The sequence below is a fragment of the Betta splendens genome, chromosome 1, assembly GCF_900634795.4.
Source record: "Betta splendens chromosome 1, fBetSpl5.4, whole genome shotgun sequence".
In the NCBI taxonomy this organism is placed as follows: domain Eukaryota; kingdom Metazoa; phylum Chordata; class Actinopteri; order Anabantiformes; family Osphronemidae; genus Betta; species Betta splendens.
The window spans coordinates 16,477,918-16,494,012 of NC_040881.3; the positions used below are offsets into that span (position 1 = coordinate 16,477,918).

At 41.5% G+C, this 16,095-nt stretch overlaps 1 protein-coding gene and 1 long non-coding RNA gene across 5 annotated transcripts in view; one reads left to right on the top strand and one right to left on the bottom strand.

The window, feature by feature from the left end:
• Window positions 1-3,657: 3,657 nt before the first annotated feature.
• Window positions 3,658-6,031, bottom strand: LOC114852375 (uncharacterized). The gene is made up of 3 exons (XR_003785385.3): window positions 5,893-6,031; window positions 4,828-4,905; window positions 3,658-4,516 (listed from the first exon to the last, which is right to left on the bottom strand). It is a non-coding gene; the product is annotated as an uncharacterized LOC114852375 (long non-coding RNA).
• Window positions 6,032-6,124: 93 nt separating this feature from the next.
• LOC114851165 (complement C3-like) overlaps window positions 6,125-16,095 on the top strand; it is a 29,431-nt gene continuing 19,460 nt past the window's right edge. Inside the window, exons 1-11 of one of the 4 annotated variants that reach the window (XM_055509234.1) lie at window positions 6,125-6,263; window positions 6,822-7,020; window positions 9,109-9,304; window positions 9,395-9,557; window positions 10,089-10,174; window positions 10,442-10,530; window positions 11,175-11,257; window positions 11,329-11,416; window positions 11,563-11,668; window positions 11,909-12,029; window positions 14,091-14,206. In XM_055509234.1, the coding sequence (XP_055365209.1) occupies window positions 6,944-7,020; window positions 9,109-9,304; window positions 9,395-9,557; window positions 10,089-10,174; window positions 10,442-10,530; window positions 11,175-11,257; window positions 11,329-11,416; window positions 11,563-11,668; window positions 11,909-12,029; window positions 14,091-14,206 (1,125 nt within the window). In that variant the 5' untranslated portion in view covers window positions 6,125-6,263; window positions 6,822-6,943. Of the gene's footprint in view, window positions 6,264-6,818; window positions 7,021-9,108; window positions 9,305-9,394; window positions 9,558-10,088; window positions 10,175-10,441; window positions 10,531-11,174; window positions 11,258-11,328; window positions 11,417-11,562; window positions 11,669-11,908; window positions 12,030-14,090; window positions 14,207-16,095 lie in introns of those variants that run through there. The other 3 variants (XM_029142780.3, XM_055509238.1, XM_029142790.3) reach the window with 3 other exon arrangements.

Genomic DNA, 16,095 nt, shown 5'->3' on the forward strand with positions numbered 1-16,095 from the left:
TGAATATACAGCACCAGGACTATAGCATTAAAATGAGAAATGTTAAACTGAAATCCAACAGTAGAACATCTACAATTTGTCCACAGGCAAGCAGAATAATAATAATGCAGTAAGTAAAACCAATTGCTGTTTTTATATTTTAAATTATTATCTTTTAATTTGATCTAAAATACATAGTTACTTCCACAGATACCCATGGGAAATGGCAAAAAGCATTCAGAAACCATCCTCTCTCACTAAACTCTAATCTTTTCCTCTCTGAGTAGCACACATTTACAAAAATGGAAAGTTTGGACAAATATCATTATTAAAAAGTGTCTGTGTATGAAAAAAGCAGCAACGGCAGCAGTTGAGGAAAGAAATGAGCTAGCTGACATTTACTTACAGTAAATCACATACGATAATGTCAATTAGCCCGATGACATATTCTAACCAACTGAAAGTCTAATGGTCAGACAGCAGAGATGAAGTTAAAACTGTGGACAGGAAGTGATCTTAGCCCATCAGCCTTTAACTCGATGCCATGCATTCCTAAACACGGTTTGCAGCAGCATTCGATCCTCTGGGAATACGCTGCTGAAGAAGATTTGTTTCCACGTGTTTGTGATTTAGTCCAAATAAAAAAGCTCCGTCTTAATCTTGGTGAACCAACTCTACCAATACGCGTGTACCGTGGGTGCGCGCGCGGCGGAATGCCACGGGCCCCGCTGCACCTGTCTAACCGGTGCGTGCGGCGTGGAATGACGGACGAGCACGTCGGGCTCGCGCAGCTTCCTGGCTCCAAAAGCAGCCTGGGTTCATTAGTTTGGAGGGGAAACACGTCTTTAGTCAAGGGCGAGTTACCTGTCGATTATTGGGCGTCCAGGTGTGATGACCGACGTGCTGCGATTACTCGTGTTTCAAGGCAAGACGCGTCTGGACAACAACAATACTCCCAGCCCTGGAATCCGGGACCGACGTGACGCGGAATAACTTAGCGTTTCTCCCACGCTTCACTACCTGTCCATATGTAAATGAGGAAGGTCATGTGCTTCGTCTGGACCAATCAGACCCCAAACCTATTCCTGCGCTGATTCGTTCCTGTACCTGTTAATACAACTGTTTATCAGGACAAGTTCCCTTCTGCTGTGACCTACATTTGCCTTCACGTGCGTGTGTGTGTGTGTGTGTGTGTGTGTGTGTGTGTGTGTGTGTGTGTGTGTGTGTGTGTGTGTGTGTGTGTGTGCATTCTGAAAACAAAATCATTTTTCAAATTTATTTAAATTTTATTCAAATTTAATTCTAAATAATTTGTGAATTTGTGGCTCTCGCACTAATGATATCCTCTTTTTCCTTTATTCCAATCAATTTCGCCCCCGTCTTCATAGACCCCAGTCAATATAATGAGTTACTAGTTATGAACAACAAGGTGTTCCAAGGTTCCAAGGTGTTTCAAAATGTCAGCGCTACTTAAACTAGCCCAAAGGGGAAGTGGGCTGTAATCAAATTTAATTAGTTCAATCAAAAATAGCGAGTCAACTAAGGACTGTTTGTGATAGTTTTAGTTTCGTGGCGTTTCTTGAGATGACTTTCTAAAGTAACAAAATTTGCTGCTCGTTCATATTTCTAAGTTTAACATAAGTTTACAAAATTTAGGAACAAAGGAAAATGAAAGAAAAGGTGAAAGAAGTTTGAATACACTGGTTTAAATACCCCAGGGGCAGTTGTGTGGCATAAATTTCCCATAAAGAGGCAGGTGAGATAGTTGTCTTTTGTGAGATTCATTATAAAAATAAAGGAGTATAAAAATAATGGGGAAAGCAAATCCAGACCATGGATGTTGATCGTGCACATCAACAAACTAAAAACCAGCTGGGAGATCAGTGCACACACCATGAAGGTGTGATGCAAAGAGCCCACGATCCTCAAGATGCTTCTGCCTTTTAACCCCTCTGTACGACTACGGTGGAACGTCTGTGTGGTCCAATCAGACTGCATGCACTCTGTCGCTTTGTGTGTGGAGATGTTTACATTCTCACACCTGCATCACTGGCATCCAACTATCAGAGAGGAAGGAGCACCAAGTCTCAACAGACAGAGACACAACTCCAGAGTCCAGAGTCTATCAGGCAGAGACAAGCATTGAACAATCTACTGTAGGTGAAATGTCAAATACATGAAACAGATGACGATATTAATTGCAGAACATAAGTCATAATTCATAAAATAACTGCATAGAATAGGGAAGAAATTATTTTCCATTACATTCCCCCCTTTTGATTACACATTAATCAAACACTAAAAGAATCAAAATTGTCAAAAATAGCATTTCATGATAATGGCCCTTGGAAATGAAGCAATGAGTGTTTTAACTCATCATGATTCACAAATACACTTTCACATAAAATGCAGGCAACTTAGGGATAAAGGTTCAGGTTTTTGCTGTGGCCTTCATGCCATCATGCGTAACATTAATGAAACACCATTGATTGTAATAAAGACAATTGTTAGTCACAAGTTTCTGGTGAGGTTTTGTTTCATATAATCTTAAAATAGTTTTTATGCTTTCGGATCTTTAATTGTACATTTGGGTCTAGAGTGAATAGGAGACTCAGGGATTAACTAGAATGATGATGCATTTGCTGCTTGTGTTGCCTTATAACCTCTATCATCTGTAGATGAAGAATAAAAACTAATTGTAGCAGTGAATAAAGTTAATTAAACACCAAATCAACTTTAGGATATTTAAACTCATTGTCATGAAATATTCTCATTTAAAAGTAGTGTGTAGATTTACATAGAAACATCATATGACTGTCAATAATCAGAGTAACAAAAAAAGAAGTCTAACACAACAAGGTCACAATTGATGTCTCGTAACAATCTGCTTCTTCCTGTTGAACAGTAGCATTAGATTGTTTCCAACCTGTGTGTTGATGTATTGCCAGTTCGTTGGAGTTCTTCAGGTTGTGATCAGCTGATCACAGACACTTGGGATTTGTTATCACCGCCAGGTTTCCTCCCAATGTCGTCTGAGTCACTGTCACTCCCGTGATGTGAAGAGTCTACACGTCGTCCAGCGTCGGCAACTCAAGGCTGCTCGTGTGTGTGTTTTCTCAGGAGCGTGTGTGTAGATGTATGGTCTGATAGTGTGATTCACCGGCGCAGCTTCAGGCGGCGCTTGGCTCACACCTTTAGCTGAACGGTCAACGCAGCCTCGCCTCAGTGCGTGTGTGAGCACAGAGTCGTCCTTCTCAGTTCTTTTCGTTAGTGGTGGTTTTCTCCGTGTGGTGTACTGTAGATGGAGGGATCGTCTGTCAGATCCGGGACCTTCCTGCAGTAGATGGAGTGGATCCAAGTCGCTTTCTCTGCGACCTTTACAGCCCCGTGGGTAGAGATGGCGAAATCGAAGCCTCATGAATCACTGAGCAACTATGACACAGTTGGGCTGAAATCGACACATTGCTCGACACCATCATGACACAGTCAGAACAGCGACATCTGCTGGTTGTGTCTGAGAACTGCTTGAGCAGACTGACCATCAAACCCTCTCTGATACGTGGTTGTTCAGGATCACAGTCCATGTTTTATTGTCAAATAAAACTTAATTAATCAAAGGTGTGTAATTGTGTTTCTCTCTGGATAATAATGTATAAGTAGCCTTAATGTGGCAAACATGTTTGATGTCCGATGTTATTAGAGCTGTATTTGTTCTTCTGCAACTATGTTTATTACTACATTGAGGAGACATGTTTGTCAGTTTAATCAAAGACCTTTATTTCATTTTATTTTTCCACAGAACATGACTTTAATCACATTCTCTTTGGAGAAGAGCCGTTTGCACGGCACTGATGTCTGACTAATAAAGATATTTGTATTGGAATTGCGACTTGTCAAAATGTAGTTTTAGTCTTTAATTACATTTTGAACTTGTCATAAATACATTACAGATGTCTGTAATGTGAAACCTGTGTCTCTTATAGATCATCTATCATCTTATAGATCATCTGCGGACCGCTTGCCACGTTTATAAAGCTCTGCCATATTAAAACAACCGTCCGTTCAAAGTGCACTTAAGCCGCTCGGCAGTCACGTGACGTATCAACACCTCTCGCTCTCATTGGTCACGTGATTCGGAACGCGCTCGAGATTCTGCTTGACGACACTTCCGCTTCAAAAGATCGACGCTGAGTCGAGTGGGAGGTCTCGAGTTGGACATCTCTACCCGTGGGTCGTCAGAAGGACCTGGAAGGGGCCTCACCACCGTTTGGAGTCCTAGTGCTTCCTCCTGAACTCCTTAACGATCGCCCAGTGCCCTGGTTGGATGGTGTAATGGTCCTGTCGCCTGTTTTCACCTGTTGGGAAATCTGAATGGTGCAAAGCTTAATCATGTATCCCCCCTTTTGAAACGTGGTCCAAACCATGTGTCAACTCAGCAAAGTGAGGGAAAAAGTGTTTGGGCGGCACGGCTGCCATCAGGTCCAAACCAGACTCCATGGCTACAGGTGGAACCATTCGTCTGCCAGAGTCTGTGTTCCTGTGAGGTAGAAAAGCGCAGGGAGAGATGAAGAAGGAGAGGGTAGGGAGAGTTGGAGAGAGGATGAGGAGAGGGAACAAGGATCAGAACCTTATCATGATATAAGATAGGTTTGCCATCAGACTTCAAAAGCTTCCTATGCTTCCACAGAGCATCGAAGTACTGTATGACACCAAAAGCAGAAGTAAAAGACTCTCCTTCTGCTCATTTTACTAGTTTCAGTCAACACAATCAACTCTGCAGCCTGAGCAGAGTAGTGTCTTAGCAAAGCGCTAGACTTCAAGACGGCAAGAGGAGTGCAGACTGCATACCCAACTTGACATTGGCCTGAAGCAGGGTCTCTAGAGGTGGAGCCATCAACAGAGTCTGAGGGTCGCCATCATCAGGGCCTGGAAGAAGAGTGGCTGGGTTACACACATCGCATCTCTTGACATTAATGTTCAGCATGTTAAGCAAAGGTGGTGTTGTATCTAAGCTTTCTTTGTAGAAAGATGTGATGTTTTCTGTTCCTAAAGAATCACAGCATGAGGAACCAACAAGGTGACTTTGGGGTAGCCTTAACCACTTATGACCACTGGTTCACGTCCTCTGATCAAACCTACATCATATCTTGGTAGAGAAATTAGGAGACAAGGCTTGGATCATCTCTTTTTTGTAACTTTTTTTCTTTCTTTTAGAGGTTTTGTTTCAATAGTTTCCAGAGTCCAAATCTCTCTTGTCCTTTTGTCTTTAAGGTGTCATTTTTTGTTTAAGGTGCGTATGTCCTTTACACTAAGGGATTGTCCTTTTTGAACCCATAACCAGTTTCCCACTCATGGAAACATGAAACACACTAATAACCATATTTATTTCGTCATTCATTTTGTAAGGTTGAGAAGTCAGAGTGGTTAACCAACAAAGATAAATGCATAGATTATTAAGGATTTATACGTTGTCCTTAACAGATTGTTGTTGTTGTAACAAATGAAATGTTATTCCATGATGAATGGTCTTGTCTCTATGTAACACTAAGTAAATACTAAAACATACACAAATAATAATTGCAAGCTACATCAAATTATAAATGGCTTAATCTAAATATTACTAATTAAACTGTTGTAACATTGACTTAAAAAGGCAACACAATAATGAGGTTACATTATTCACCCCTTGTCAGGGAACGGCAGATAAAGGACCCACATGCACAGCACCGAGGCAGGTTAATGATCAAAACACAGGTTTATTACTATAAGCGGAGTCAGACGGTCCAGGTCATAAACAAAAGGCTCAGCAAAAGGTACAAAGGGGGGCAGGCGATCTCGAGTCCAGAACGTAGGCGAGGTTCGATACACGGGAGGTCACGGCAAAAGTACAGGCAGGGATAAAGCAAAACTCACGGTCTGATAGTAGTCCAGGGTCAGGCAGGAAACGACGGTGAAAGGCAACGGGAACGAAACACGAGGAACACGGAAACACAAGACTCATGCAACTCGAAAACTCAGGACACTCAGGAAACTAAGGAACTCAGGAAACTCGACAATCTGGCAAAGGACTATGGGAACAGGTGGTGGCTAAATACACAGAGTGATTACGTAATTACTGACAGGTGTGGATACTGGGAACAGGTAAGTGACAGCTGACAGAGAACAGGAAGTTTAACAAAATAAAACAGGACATGGCGTGACAACAGGAAACAACTAGAACAAAAACCCAGATCATGACACCCCTTGTACCTAACATATGTGTATGGTGCACAGACTAAAAGAAGGTGAGTAACTTTATTTCAACTTTATAAGTTCCCACAAAAGAAAGCCAATCTAATATCAAATAACAGCATTTTGTACACAGAATGCAATGGCAAAAGTTCATGACAGTTGAAAGTTCTGGTTCACTTTTTTCAACTATTAACATTATTCAACTTTCATTTTGCTTTAATAATGGTTGTCTATGGAAACCATTGTTCAACTTTTTGCCAACTTCCCTCTTTTCATCAGCTTCTGTAGTCGTCATACTTTGGCTTAAAAACGTCATTTCAACTTCAACAGCGTCTATCATCTTTCAACTTTGTCCGCGCTTTATCAGCTTCCTAATGTCTTCTTTAGTTATACTTGTGAGCGTTAAAATATCGGGTTGTTTTTGTTACCCTGGAATCAAAATAGTAATTATACCAATAAATTTTGTTTCAGGTTAATTAGGGTTTAGGGTTTATTACAATTGTGTAGTCATAGATTTTTTCTGTTTTTCATCAGTTAATTTGTTATTGCATTTACAAATCAAACATTTTCTAAAGTAAATATTACATAAGCTAAACAATGTTTCCCAACAGATACTGGGAAGTATTGACGGCAAGTTCACAAAAGTGTAAGAGGAGGAGTGGGGGCAAAGAGGAGGAGCTAAAAGGATTAAAAGGCTGAGACTCAGTTTAACAGTAAGATATGAACCAGTAGGATGAGTGGGACCCGGCTCTGGCTACTGGCCTCTCTGGCCTTCGCCTCTCTGACCTCTCTGGCTGATGGAGCTCCACTGTAAGTAGACCTTCCTGATCACAGCTGTGATAAAATGCCATTACGTAATTCACTGCTGGGTCTTTACAAAGTAACCATTAGATCATTTATAATGGGCTGAGAGTTTTTATATATATATATATATATATATATATATATATATATATATATATATATATATATATATATATATATATATATATATATATATATATATATATATATATATATATATATATAGTTATAGTTATAGTTATATATATATATATAGTATAGTATAGAGTTTTGAATTACACACTTGTCACTAAACATTTCCCCAGTCCCAATTTGAGCTAGTCATAGTAAAGATAACGTTTTTATACCTTTTTAACTGTGCTGGAAGTTGGAACATTACGGTTAAACCTTTTTGCTGAATTGCATTATGATGTCTACATAATTGTTAAGATTAAATTATTAGTGCCACCTTTACACTCTCCTTGTACAAGACAGGTGTTCTGCTAACTGCAAAAGTATGCGTTACTTGCAAGCCTAGTATTCGTGGAGCCAGCCTGCTGGACCGATACTGCTCTGTACACCATTGTTTTCCTGCATACAATTACAGCTCTAATATTCAATGGCCAGAGGTCCCGCTGTAGATTATTTAGAAGACAGCGAGTACTTCAGCACAGTCTGATATTTGTGGTTAGTTGGATGAGCCAGAGTTCAGCGCCGATGAGTTACGCTGTATGGAGGAGTACGAGGCTGCCTGTAGGGACCCAGTACCCACAGCAGAGAACAGAGAGCAAAGAGCTGGCGTCTGGTGTTCAAGTTGAAGTCGAAAATGGAAACAGATTAATTTATGACCACTGTTTCTTGGTCTTACTTTGAATTTAGCGGGTTTTATAAGACGTCTACATTTTATAAGTTAGTGTTAGTAGCTATTGTCATGTTTTTATCTGTTGCCATATTCACGATTAGCATTTTCTGTTTTATTTTGTATTACTTCAGCTGTTCTCATTAGAGCAGCCTTGTCTGCTGTTACTGCGTTGTCAGAACACACGTTTAACTTGTCTTTTGTGTCGTGTTTTGGTGAACAAGACACGGTCACTTTCAACGTTGAGAGGAAGAAGAGGAGCCAGTACTCTAGCTGTTTACGTCTGGATTCAGATGCAACACAGATTGACAGTCACAGGCTGACACATTCATAACAGGTTAAATTCTGTGTGTGTGTGTGTGTGTGTGTGTGTGTGTGTGTGTGTGTGTGTGTGTGTGTGTGTGTGTGTGTGTGTGTGTGTGTGTGTGTGTGTGTGTGTGTGTTATGCACATAAAAACATATATGAACATTTTCAGGGCTGCATATAAATTATACAGAAGGTCTTGGAAAAGGATCAATGGACTCAACCTGTGTCAACCTGGTTGAGCGATGTATTCGTTTCAAACTAATGTAGGAGCTGGATGGGCGAACATAAATCGTATAACAAAATAAAAAACAAGTTGGACTGTAAATGCTTTGTATTCACTTGCGTTAAGCAAACATAATCAATTACCACAGTTAGCAATGTAATTAAAAGAAAACTTCACCAACTTTCATTGAGGGTTGACCAAAACGATCTCGGGTAATATGTAAGAATGAAGGGACACTCATATACCACCATATTTTCTATGCGGAGAAATTATCAGTCATTTCTCAGACTGGCGATTTATGTGCCATGGGCTCACAGACTATACTAATAGTGCTTCATGGTTTCCTCTGTACCTGCCCCAGCAACAGTTGAGCTGAGAGGGGGCGGAAAGAAACTGGAAGGAAATTTCTCAGTCTGCGAGTGTTTTCATATGTTTACAGTAGTGATGGGAAGGAAGCTCTTTTTACAGATTCGGGTCCTTTGGCTCGTTGTCTTTAAAGAGCTGGGAAGCTCTTGTGGCAAACACCAAAAAATAAATAAACCAGAACATAAAGTCTAACAAGGATTGACAAACAAAATACTGTAGCGTGTAAAAAAAAATCATTATAATGAGTATAAAATGTGAACAGTAACCTAAACGTATTCTTGAATACGTCAGTACATCTCTGAAACAATATGACCAGTAGCTACAGCACATTCATCCTCGTCTGTTCTCTTCGCTCTGCAGGAAGGTGATGTCTGCTCCCAACTTGTTGAGGGTAGGAACAGCAGAGAACGTCTTTGTGGAGTGTCAGGACTGTAGTGGAGGAGACCAGAGGGTTGAAATCATTGTGATGAACCATCCAACCAAAACTAAAATACTGACAAGCAAAGTTGTGACTCTTACTGCAGCAAACAACTTCCAGCAGTTCGGACAAATAACGGTAACTCAAGTCCTGTTGGCTTCTAGATGTAGAGTCCTGACAGGCTCATTGTGTAACTCACACTGTTGTGTCTCATTATACTTTTCGTAGCTTCCTGCATCCGACTTCAGTAAAGATCCCAACATGAAGCAGTATGTTTACCTCCAAGCTCAGTTCCCTGACCGGCTGCTGGAGAAGGTCGTCTTAGTGTCCTTCCAGTCTGGATACATCTTCATTCAGACAGACAAGACCATCTACACCCCCGACACTAAAGGTGAGTTCATGCTGTGTCAGGACTAAAACAGGCAGGGTCTCTACAGTACATACTGTATGGTTAGTAATACAATATTTAGAAACTAGATCAATTCAGATTAGTTTGATGTGTTGTAATGGCCTTCTGCAAACCAGAATAGGCCCAGTGCTAACATGATATTATAGTCACTTTGTTCCTCACTTTGAACACTACTGTGTGTATTTGCACCACACTCCAAAGTCCTTGGCTCTTGTGCAACCCAAAAGACTGTACAGTTTGTTTACACCAGGGTTTAGACAGAGTTGCAACTAAACTTTGGCTGCAGCTTGCTCTCACTCCCACTGGGGTTACGAACTTATCTCTATAATCTATAGATCCATCACTGTTGATCACTCTCTATCAGTCTAATGGAGGCTTGTTGCAACTAGTGACCAAACCCACTAGTCATATTGGGAATCCTCAGGAGGAAGATACAAAGACTAATCTAAACAGTATTAAACTGTCACATTTCTAATATCTAATATAGATACATTTGTTTTCCCTTTCTGTCAGTTTATTACAGGCTGTTTGCAGTGACGCCACAAATGGAGACTGTAGAGATGACAGAACCTGATGATTATGTTGATGTTATGATTGTGGTACAGTATTTAATATTTTAAATCACAGAACCAAATATAATATCATGTCACTCTCCAACATCATTTTCCCTATATAAATAATTAAGAGAACAGTTATTTCCGTGAGGTTACGTTTATAATGAGTACTAATGTAAACACAGATTATTCCTTAAAATAATGAAAAGGACCTGATCACATTCATGAATGACAGACATCTTTTGGAAAAACATTTCATTCTGCTAAATTTGGCATCAAAGCTAAGTACTTTTGTTTGTTCAATGTTTTTAGACTCCTGATAACATCATTACACCACTTGAATCAGTGTTGTTGAAGTCAGGGATTTTCTCTGGAGGATACCAACTTGGTAAAATTGCCAGGTGAATGTTTAATCTCATTGTTTTAATAAAAAAAAAACTTTATCTTTTCCGGTAAAAATCACCTGGAAACTCATGTACAAAGGGTACTTGCACACAAAAACATGCCGTAAATCCTTATTTACGCAAACGTTTTTTTCTGTTAGCGACAATAAGAGGTGAAACTAGGAAACTGTTAATCATGTCAAAAAGCAATTAACAATGAATCATCCACGTGTCTGCAATTGCTCAAAAAAACATGCTCAAAATGGGGCGATCAGATCTTGATTGATCAAATGTGTTAGTTGGCTTTTCCAGCAGCTCATTGGCTGAACACACCTGGTCATAGTAATCAGTAGTAACTGGGGCAGAGAGAGCTGGAAAACCAGCAGACCAGTGGCCTGCGATGCATCAGTTTGACACCACTACTGTATGTTGATTACTGGATACTGGCATTGCTAACAGGCTTAGAGTGTCTTGAAGTGATTTGAGTGAACAGTGCTAAAAAAACTAGAACATTACACTGAAATGTAAAGATTTTTGAGATGATTTGGTTTGATTTCAGACACATAAAATAACTGAAATGGACTGAAGTGGAAAGAATTATATATAAACCAGCAGGAATCTAGCACTTAAAATCGTTGTTTTTAATCTGCTCATGTTTTCAGTTCTGGGCGATGGAAAGTTGTGGCCAAGTTCCATAAACTCCCTCAGCAAAGTTACTCTGTAGAGTTTGAGGTTAAAGAATATGGTGAGTCCATATTTGCCTTAACACTTATGTACTGTATAAAACATTCAGTTAACTAATGTGTAATTTTACAGTTCTGCCCAGTTTTGATGTTGAACTGACACCTGGGAGCTCTTTCTTGTATGTGGACAGTCCAGAACTCATCATCAACATCAAAGCTACGTATGTAGAGAGTTTCAGTTTCTACAGATTGCTTTTTATAATTGTTGTTTGATAGATTTGTTGGAGGAGAACATACAATTCTCGTATGTTAACGTTTTGTGATCAGTTTTTGGTCTTCATCCAGTTTGACTTTCTTGTGTTTCTAGGTATCTGTTTGGTGAAAAGGTGGAGGGAGCAGCATATGTTGTGTTTGGGGTTATGCAAAACGGTCAGGAAAAAAAAAGCTTTTCCAGTTCACTTCAGAGAGTCATGGTAAGCACAAACTTACAAACAAGCTGTATTTCTGTCATATTTCTGTGTTATACTGTGATGTTTAATAGCTTTGCTTATTGATGATTACTTCAGTCCTATTTTCTGTTTGCAGATATCAAGTATTTATGATGATAAATAAATAACAAATAAAAACAAAAACAAAAAAACAGCTAACAAACCAACCCACCAGTTAATCACTGAGTGTAATACTAACACTGTATTTCTGTGATGTCACATTAGATTAAAAACGGCAATGGAGCTGTTACACTAAGGAGAGAGCACATCACACAGACGTTTCCAAACATCCTCGAGCTGGTTGGGAATTCCATATATGTCGCTGTGAGTGTGATCACAGACAATGGTAAGAAAAACAAAAAACTGTGACTGTTCAGGATTAATGTACATGTATTGTATAAATGCTACATTAGTATTTTCTCACATTAATTGAGCTGTAAGTAAATGTAAGTATTGTACAACAAGGGTTTAGGTTTCTCACTATTATTTTACTTTTATTATGCAGTATGTGAAGTGTACCAAAAATGACAGATATATTATTATTATTATTATTATTATAACCGATGAATAGAGGAGGATCCAATTGCACAAACCCACACGAAGACAAAGAAAAACAACAAACATAAAAGCTAACTTAAAGGTCCTTGCACATGCAAAATCCACTTTTTTGACTCCCTGGTTGATGTTAACACTCTGGAGTGTTAAAAGTACACTCCCTACTTATTTCACATTTTGCTACTTTATCCAAACTGGTCTAAGAATGATCCTTTTCAAAATTCCCAGACTGTCTACGTCTACAGTCTTTAGACCACTCACAGAACCAGCTCTGGCCCCGCCCAGACAAACCTGGACATCGAAATTTACCTGCAATGTTGTGTTTCAGTCACTCAATGTGATACGAGCTGACATTAGGGTTCATGTCATATTAAAAAAAGTATTAAACATGTGCAATATCTTGAAAGCAACAGTTGCTGTCACACCATGCCTCTGTAGGTATTCACCGTTCCCACATTGGCACTTAATTACAGACAAATACAGCAAAATATAAGGTGCAGCTGAAGATCCCATTATGGAGAAATTTTATTGATACAACAGCAGCACGAGTAAGATAAAAACGTGTAAAAATAGGTTTATATTAGTTTATCGAGCTATGCTCCCAAACAAGCTGTAGTCGTGTTATGAATATTCTGTTAATTAATTTAGGTTGCTTATTGGCAACCGTTACTATAAGTGTTAGCAGCCACTAATCTAAGTACATAATATATAAATCAATACATTGACTGAAATGTGAGATTGGCATTGAGATATACCTTACACCAGTCGAAGTGTAACCATTTCAACAGCCTCCCATTTGACTTTAGAGTCAGAATTTAGCGGGTTTTATAAGACGTCAGGTTGAACTCCACTACCGGACGAGGTAGCCATTTTCGCTGTTACAGTGGATTCAGCGACTGTGACTTTTGATCCCTGCGGGGGGTCACGGCTATTTTCCTTGCCACACACCCCTAAGACAGATCATTGTGGACGAGAGCTTAAAGCACACGTTTTCACATGGGCCATTTTTTTGCATGAAAAGTTATAGACACCTTATTGAGACATCAAGGACCAAAACGATGTTGGGTATTATTTAAGAATGAAGGGACACTCAGATTGCGCCATCATTTCTATGCAGAGAAGTTATAATTTATTCCTCCGGTAAGAAGCCATGGGAGATCGTTTGCCACGGTCAGGCTGAGAGGGGGTTGGAGCCAACCTGCTGGAGCTCAACTGCTCTGTCCGCCATTGTTTTTCCTCGCATACGCGCTCAGCACTAATATTCAATGGCCGAATGTCCCGCTATAGATTATGTAGAAGACAAATTTGACAGCACAGTCTGATATTTGTGGTTAGTTGTATGAGCCAGAGTACAGCACCAATGAGTTACACCATGTGGAGCCAGATCCATCATGTCTCTTTGCTGAAAGAAGCACAACTGAATCTAACAGACAAATGTTCAGACATTGCTTTACATTTTTAACAAAAGGTTATATTTTAACAGTGTGTCTTGAATAAAGACATCGTTTGTAAGTCTGTAAGTTCAGGAGCTACCGTTAGGAGTTCGGGGAGCCTCCCCAATATAATGGTAGGCAAAACACTGAAGAGGAATGAATGATAATTTCTCTGTATAGAAAATATGGAGGAATCTGAGTGTCCCTTCATTCTTGTCTTCTTTTCTTGAGATTGTTTTGGTCAACCCTCATTGGAAATCATGAAGTTTTCTTTCAAGGACACAAACACGAGAACAAAGCATCTAGTATAGTATCATATAATTTAGTAAAAGCTGGAAAGTTACAGTAACAATTTTTAGTTTGTAGACTGGGCTAATAATTAGTTGTGTCTGCATGTGTTTGTGCTTCTGTTTGAACAGGCAGTGAAATGGTGGAAGCAGAGTTGAGAGGTATCCAGATTGTCACATCACCTTATACCATCAACTTCAGAAGAACACCCAAATACTTTAAACCAGGAATGCCCTTCGATGTGGCGGTAAAGCACTTTTCAATTACCTACATAAGTTTAAAAATAAGTTATGCTTTAAAGTTCTTAATTCCATACAACTCTAGTTGTACTGTATTAATAGGAATTTCTTTGTCACGGCTTCCGAGGTAGCGGACCCACATGCACAGCGAAGACAAGACTTGAGTGATAACGCAGTTTACTTAATTCGTGGTCAGGCAGGCGAAGGTCAATACACAGATCAGGCAGGTACAGTACAGACAGGGTTTAGACAAGCGGTGGTCACAAGGCAGGCTAGGGTCAACTCACGGCAAGGCAGGATCGAAGGCTAGACATGAATCAGGGTCAGGAGAAGCAGGGTCATACACTGGTGTCACGATCATGAATTCAATGCTGGATTGCTGACTAATACACGTAGACAATCTGGCAACCGGTTGGTGTGAGAGGTGGTGCTTAAGTAGTGGCAATTGATGGTTAGATGGGGAACAGGTGTGTGGTCTGGAGCAGGAAGTAAAGCTGGCAGTAACTAATAATGGCTGAGGCAGGAAGTGACAATAACAAAACCGGAAATGAACATAAACAATGGTGCAGTGACTGAGTCCATGACAGAACCCCCCCGTCTAGGGCGGATTCCTAGACGGCCCAGGGAGGTCCGGGTGGGCTTGATGGAACTCCCGGATGAGGCTGGGGTCCAGGATGTCCCGTGCCGGGATCCAAGATCTCTCTTCTGGTCCGTACCCCTCCCAGTCAACGAGGTACTGCAGCCCACGACCCCGCCGCCGACTGTTCAGCAATGCCCGGACCGTGTAAGCCGGGCCCCCATCGATGAGTCGTGGTGGAGGAGGTAGGGGCGTGGGGGGAACCAGAGGGCTGGAGTGGAATGGCTTGAGTCGACTGACGTGGAAGGTAGGGTGGATACGCATGGTTCTAGGCAAGCAGAGTCTGACAGAAGATGGGTTAATGATACGCTCTATGACGAAGGGTCCAATGAATCTTTGAGACAGCTTACGTGACTGGGTCTTGATGGGTAGGTCCTTGGTGGAGAGCCACACCTGCTGACCTACGGCATAGCTGGGTGCCTGTGATCGATGACGATCCGCTGCCCTCTTGTGGCGCTCTTGGCTCGCGAGCATAGCGCGACGCCCCCTTAGGTGCGTCGACAACGGCGAAGGAGGGCATGTGCGGACGGGATGACGACCTCCCCCTCCAATGATGGGAAGAGTGGGGGCTGGTAGCCGTATGCGCACTGGAACGGTGACAGACCTGTGGAGGAGCAAGGCAGGGTATTGTGGGCGTACTCTACCCAGAGGAGTTGTTGGCTCCAGGTGGATGGGCTGGTGGAGGCAAGAAGACGAAGCCCGGTCTCCAACTGCTGATTGGTCCGCTCCGTCTGGCCGTTGGACTCCGGGTGGTATCCGGAAGTCAGGCTGACCTGGGCACCGAGCAGGGAGCAAAACTCGTGCCAGAACCGAGAGACAAACTGGGGTCCTCTATCGGAGACCACGTCCTTGGGGAAACCATGGAGCTGGAACACGTGCTCAAGCACTGCCTGAGCTGTCTGCTTGGCTGACGGGAGTCTGGGCAGAGGAATGAAATGGGTCATGCGGGAAAATCGATCAATTACCGTGAGGACCACTGTGTTGTCCCCGGAGGGAGGTAACCCCATGACGAAATCCAGTGCTATGTGGGACCAGGGTCGATGAGGCACGGGCAGAGGCTGGAGGAACCCCGGAGGGCGCTGGTTTGAGGTCTTGTGGGTCGAACAGACTGGGCAGGCTGCCACGTACTCCCTGATGTCTTTGAGGGCTGACGGCCACCAGAAACGACTGCCCACCACAAAAGCCGTCCGTTGGACTCCCGGGTGGCAGCTAAAAGTGGAGGTGTGGGCCCAGTGGATCACCTCCCCCCGAAGCTCCGGG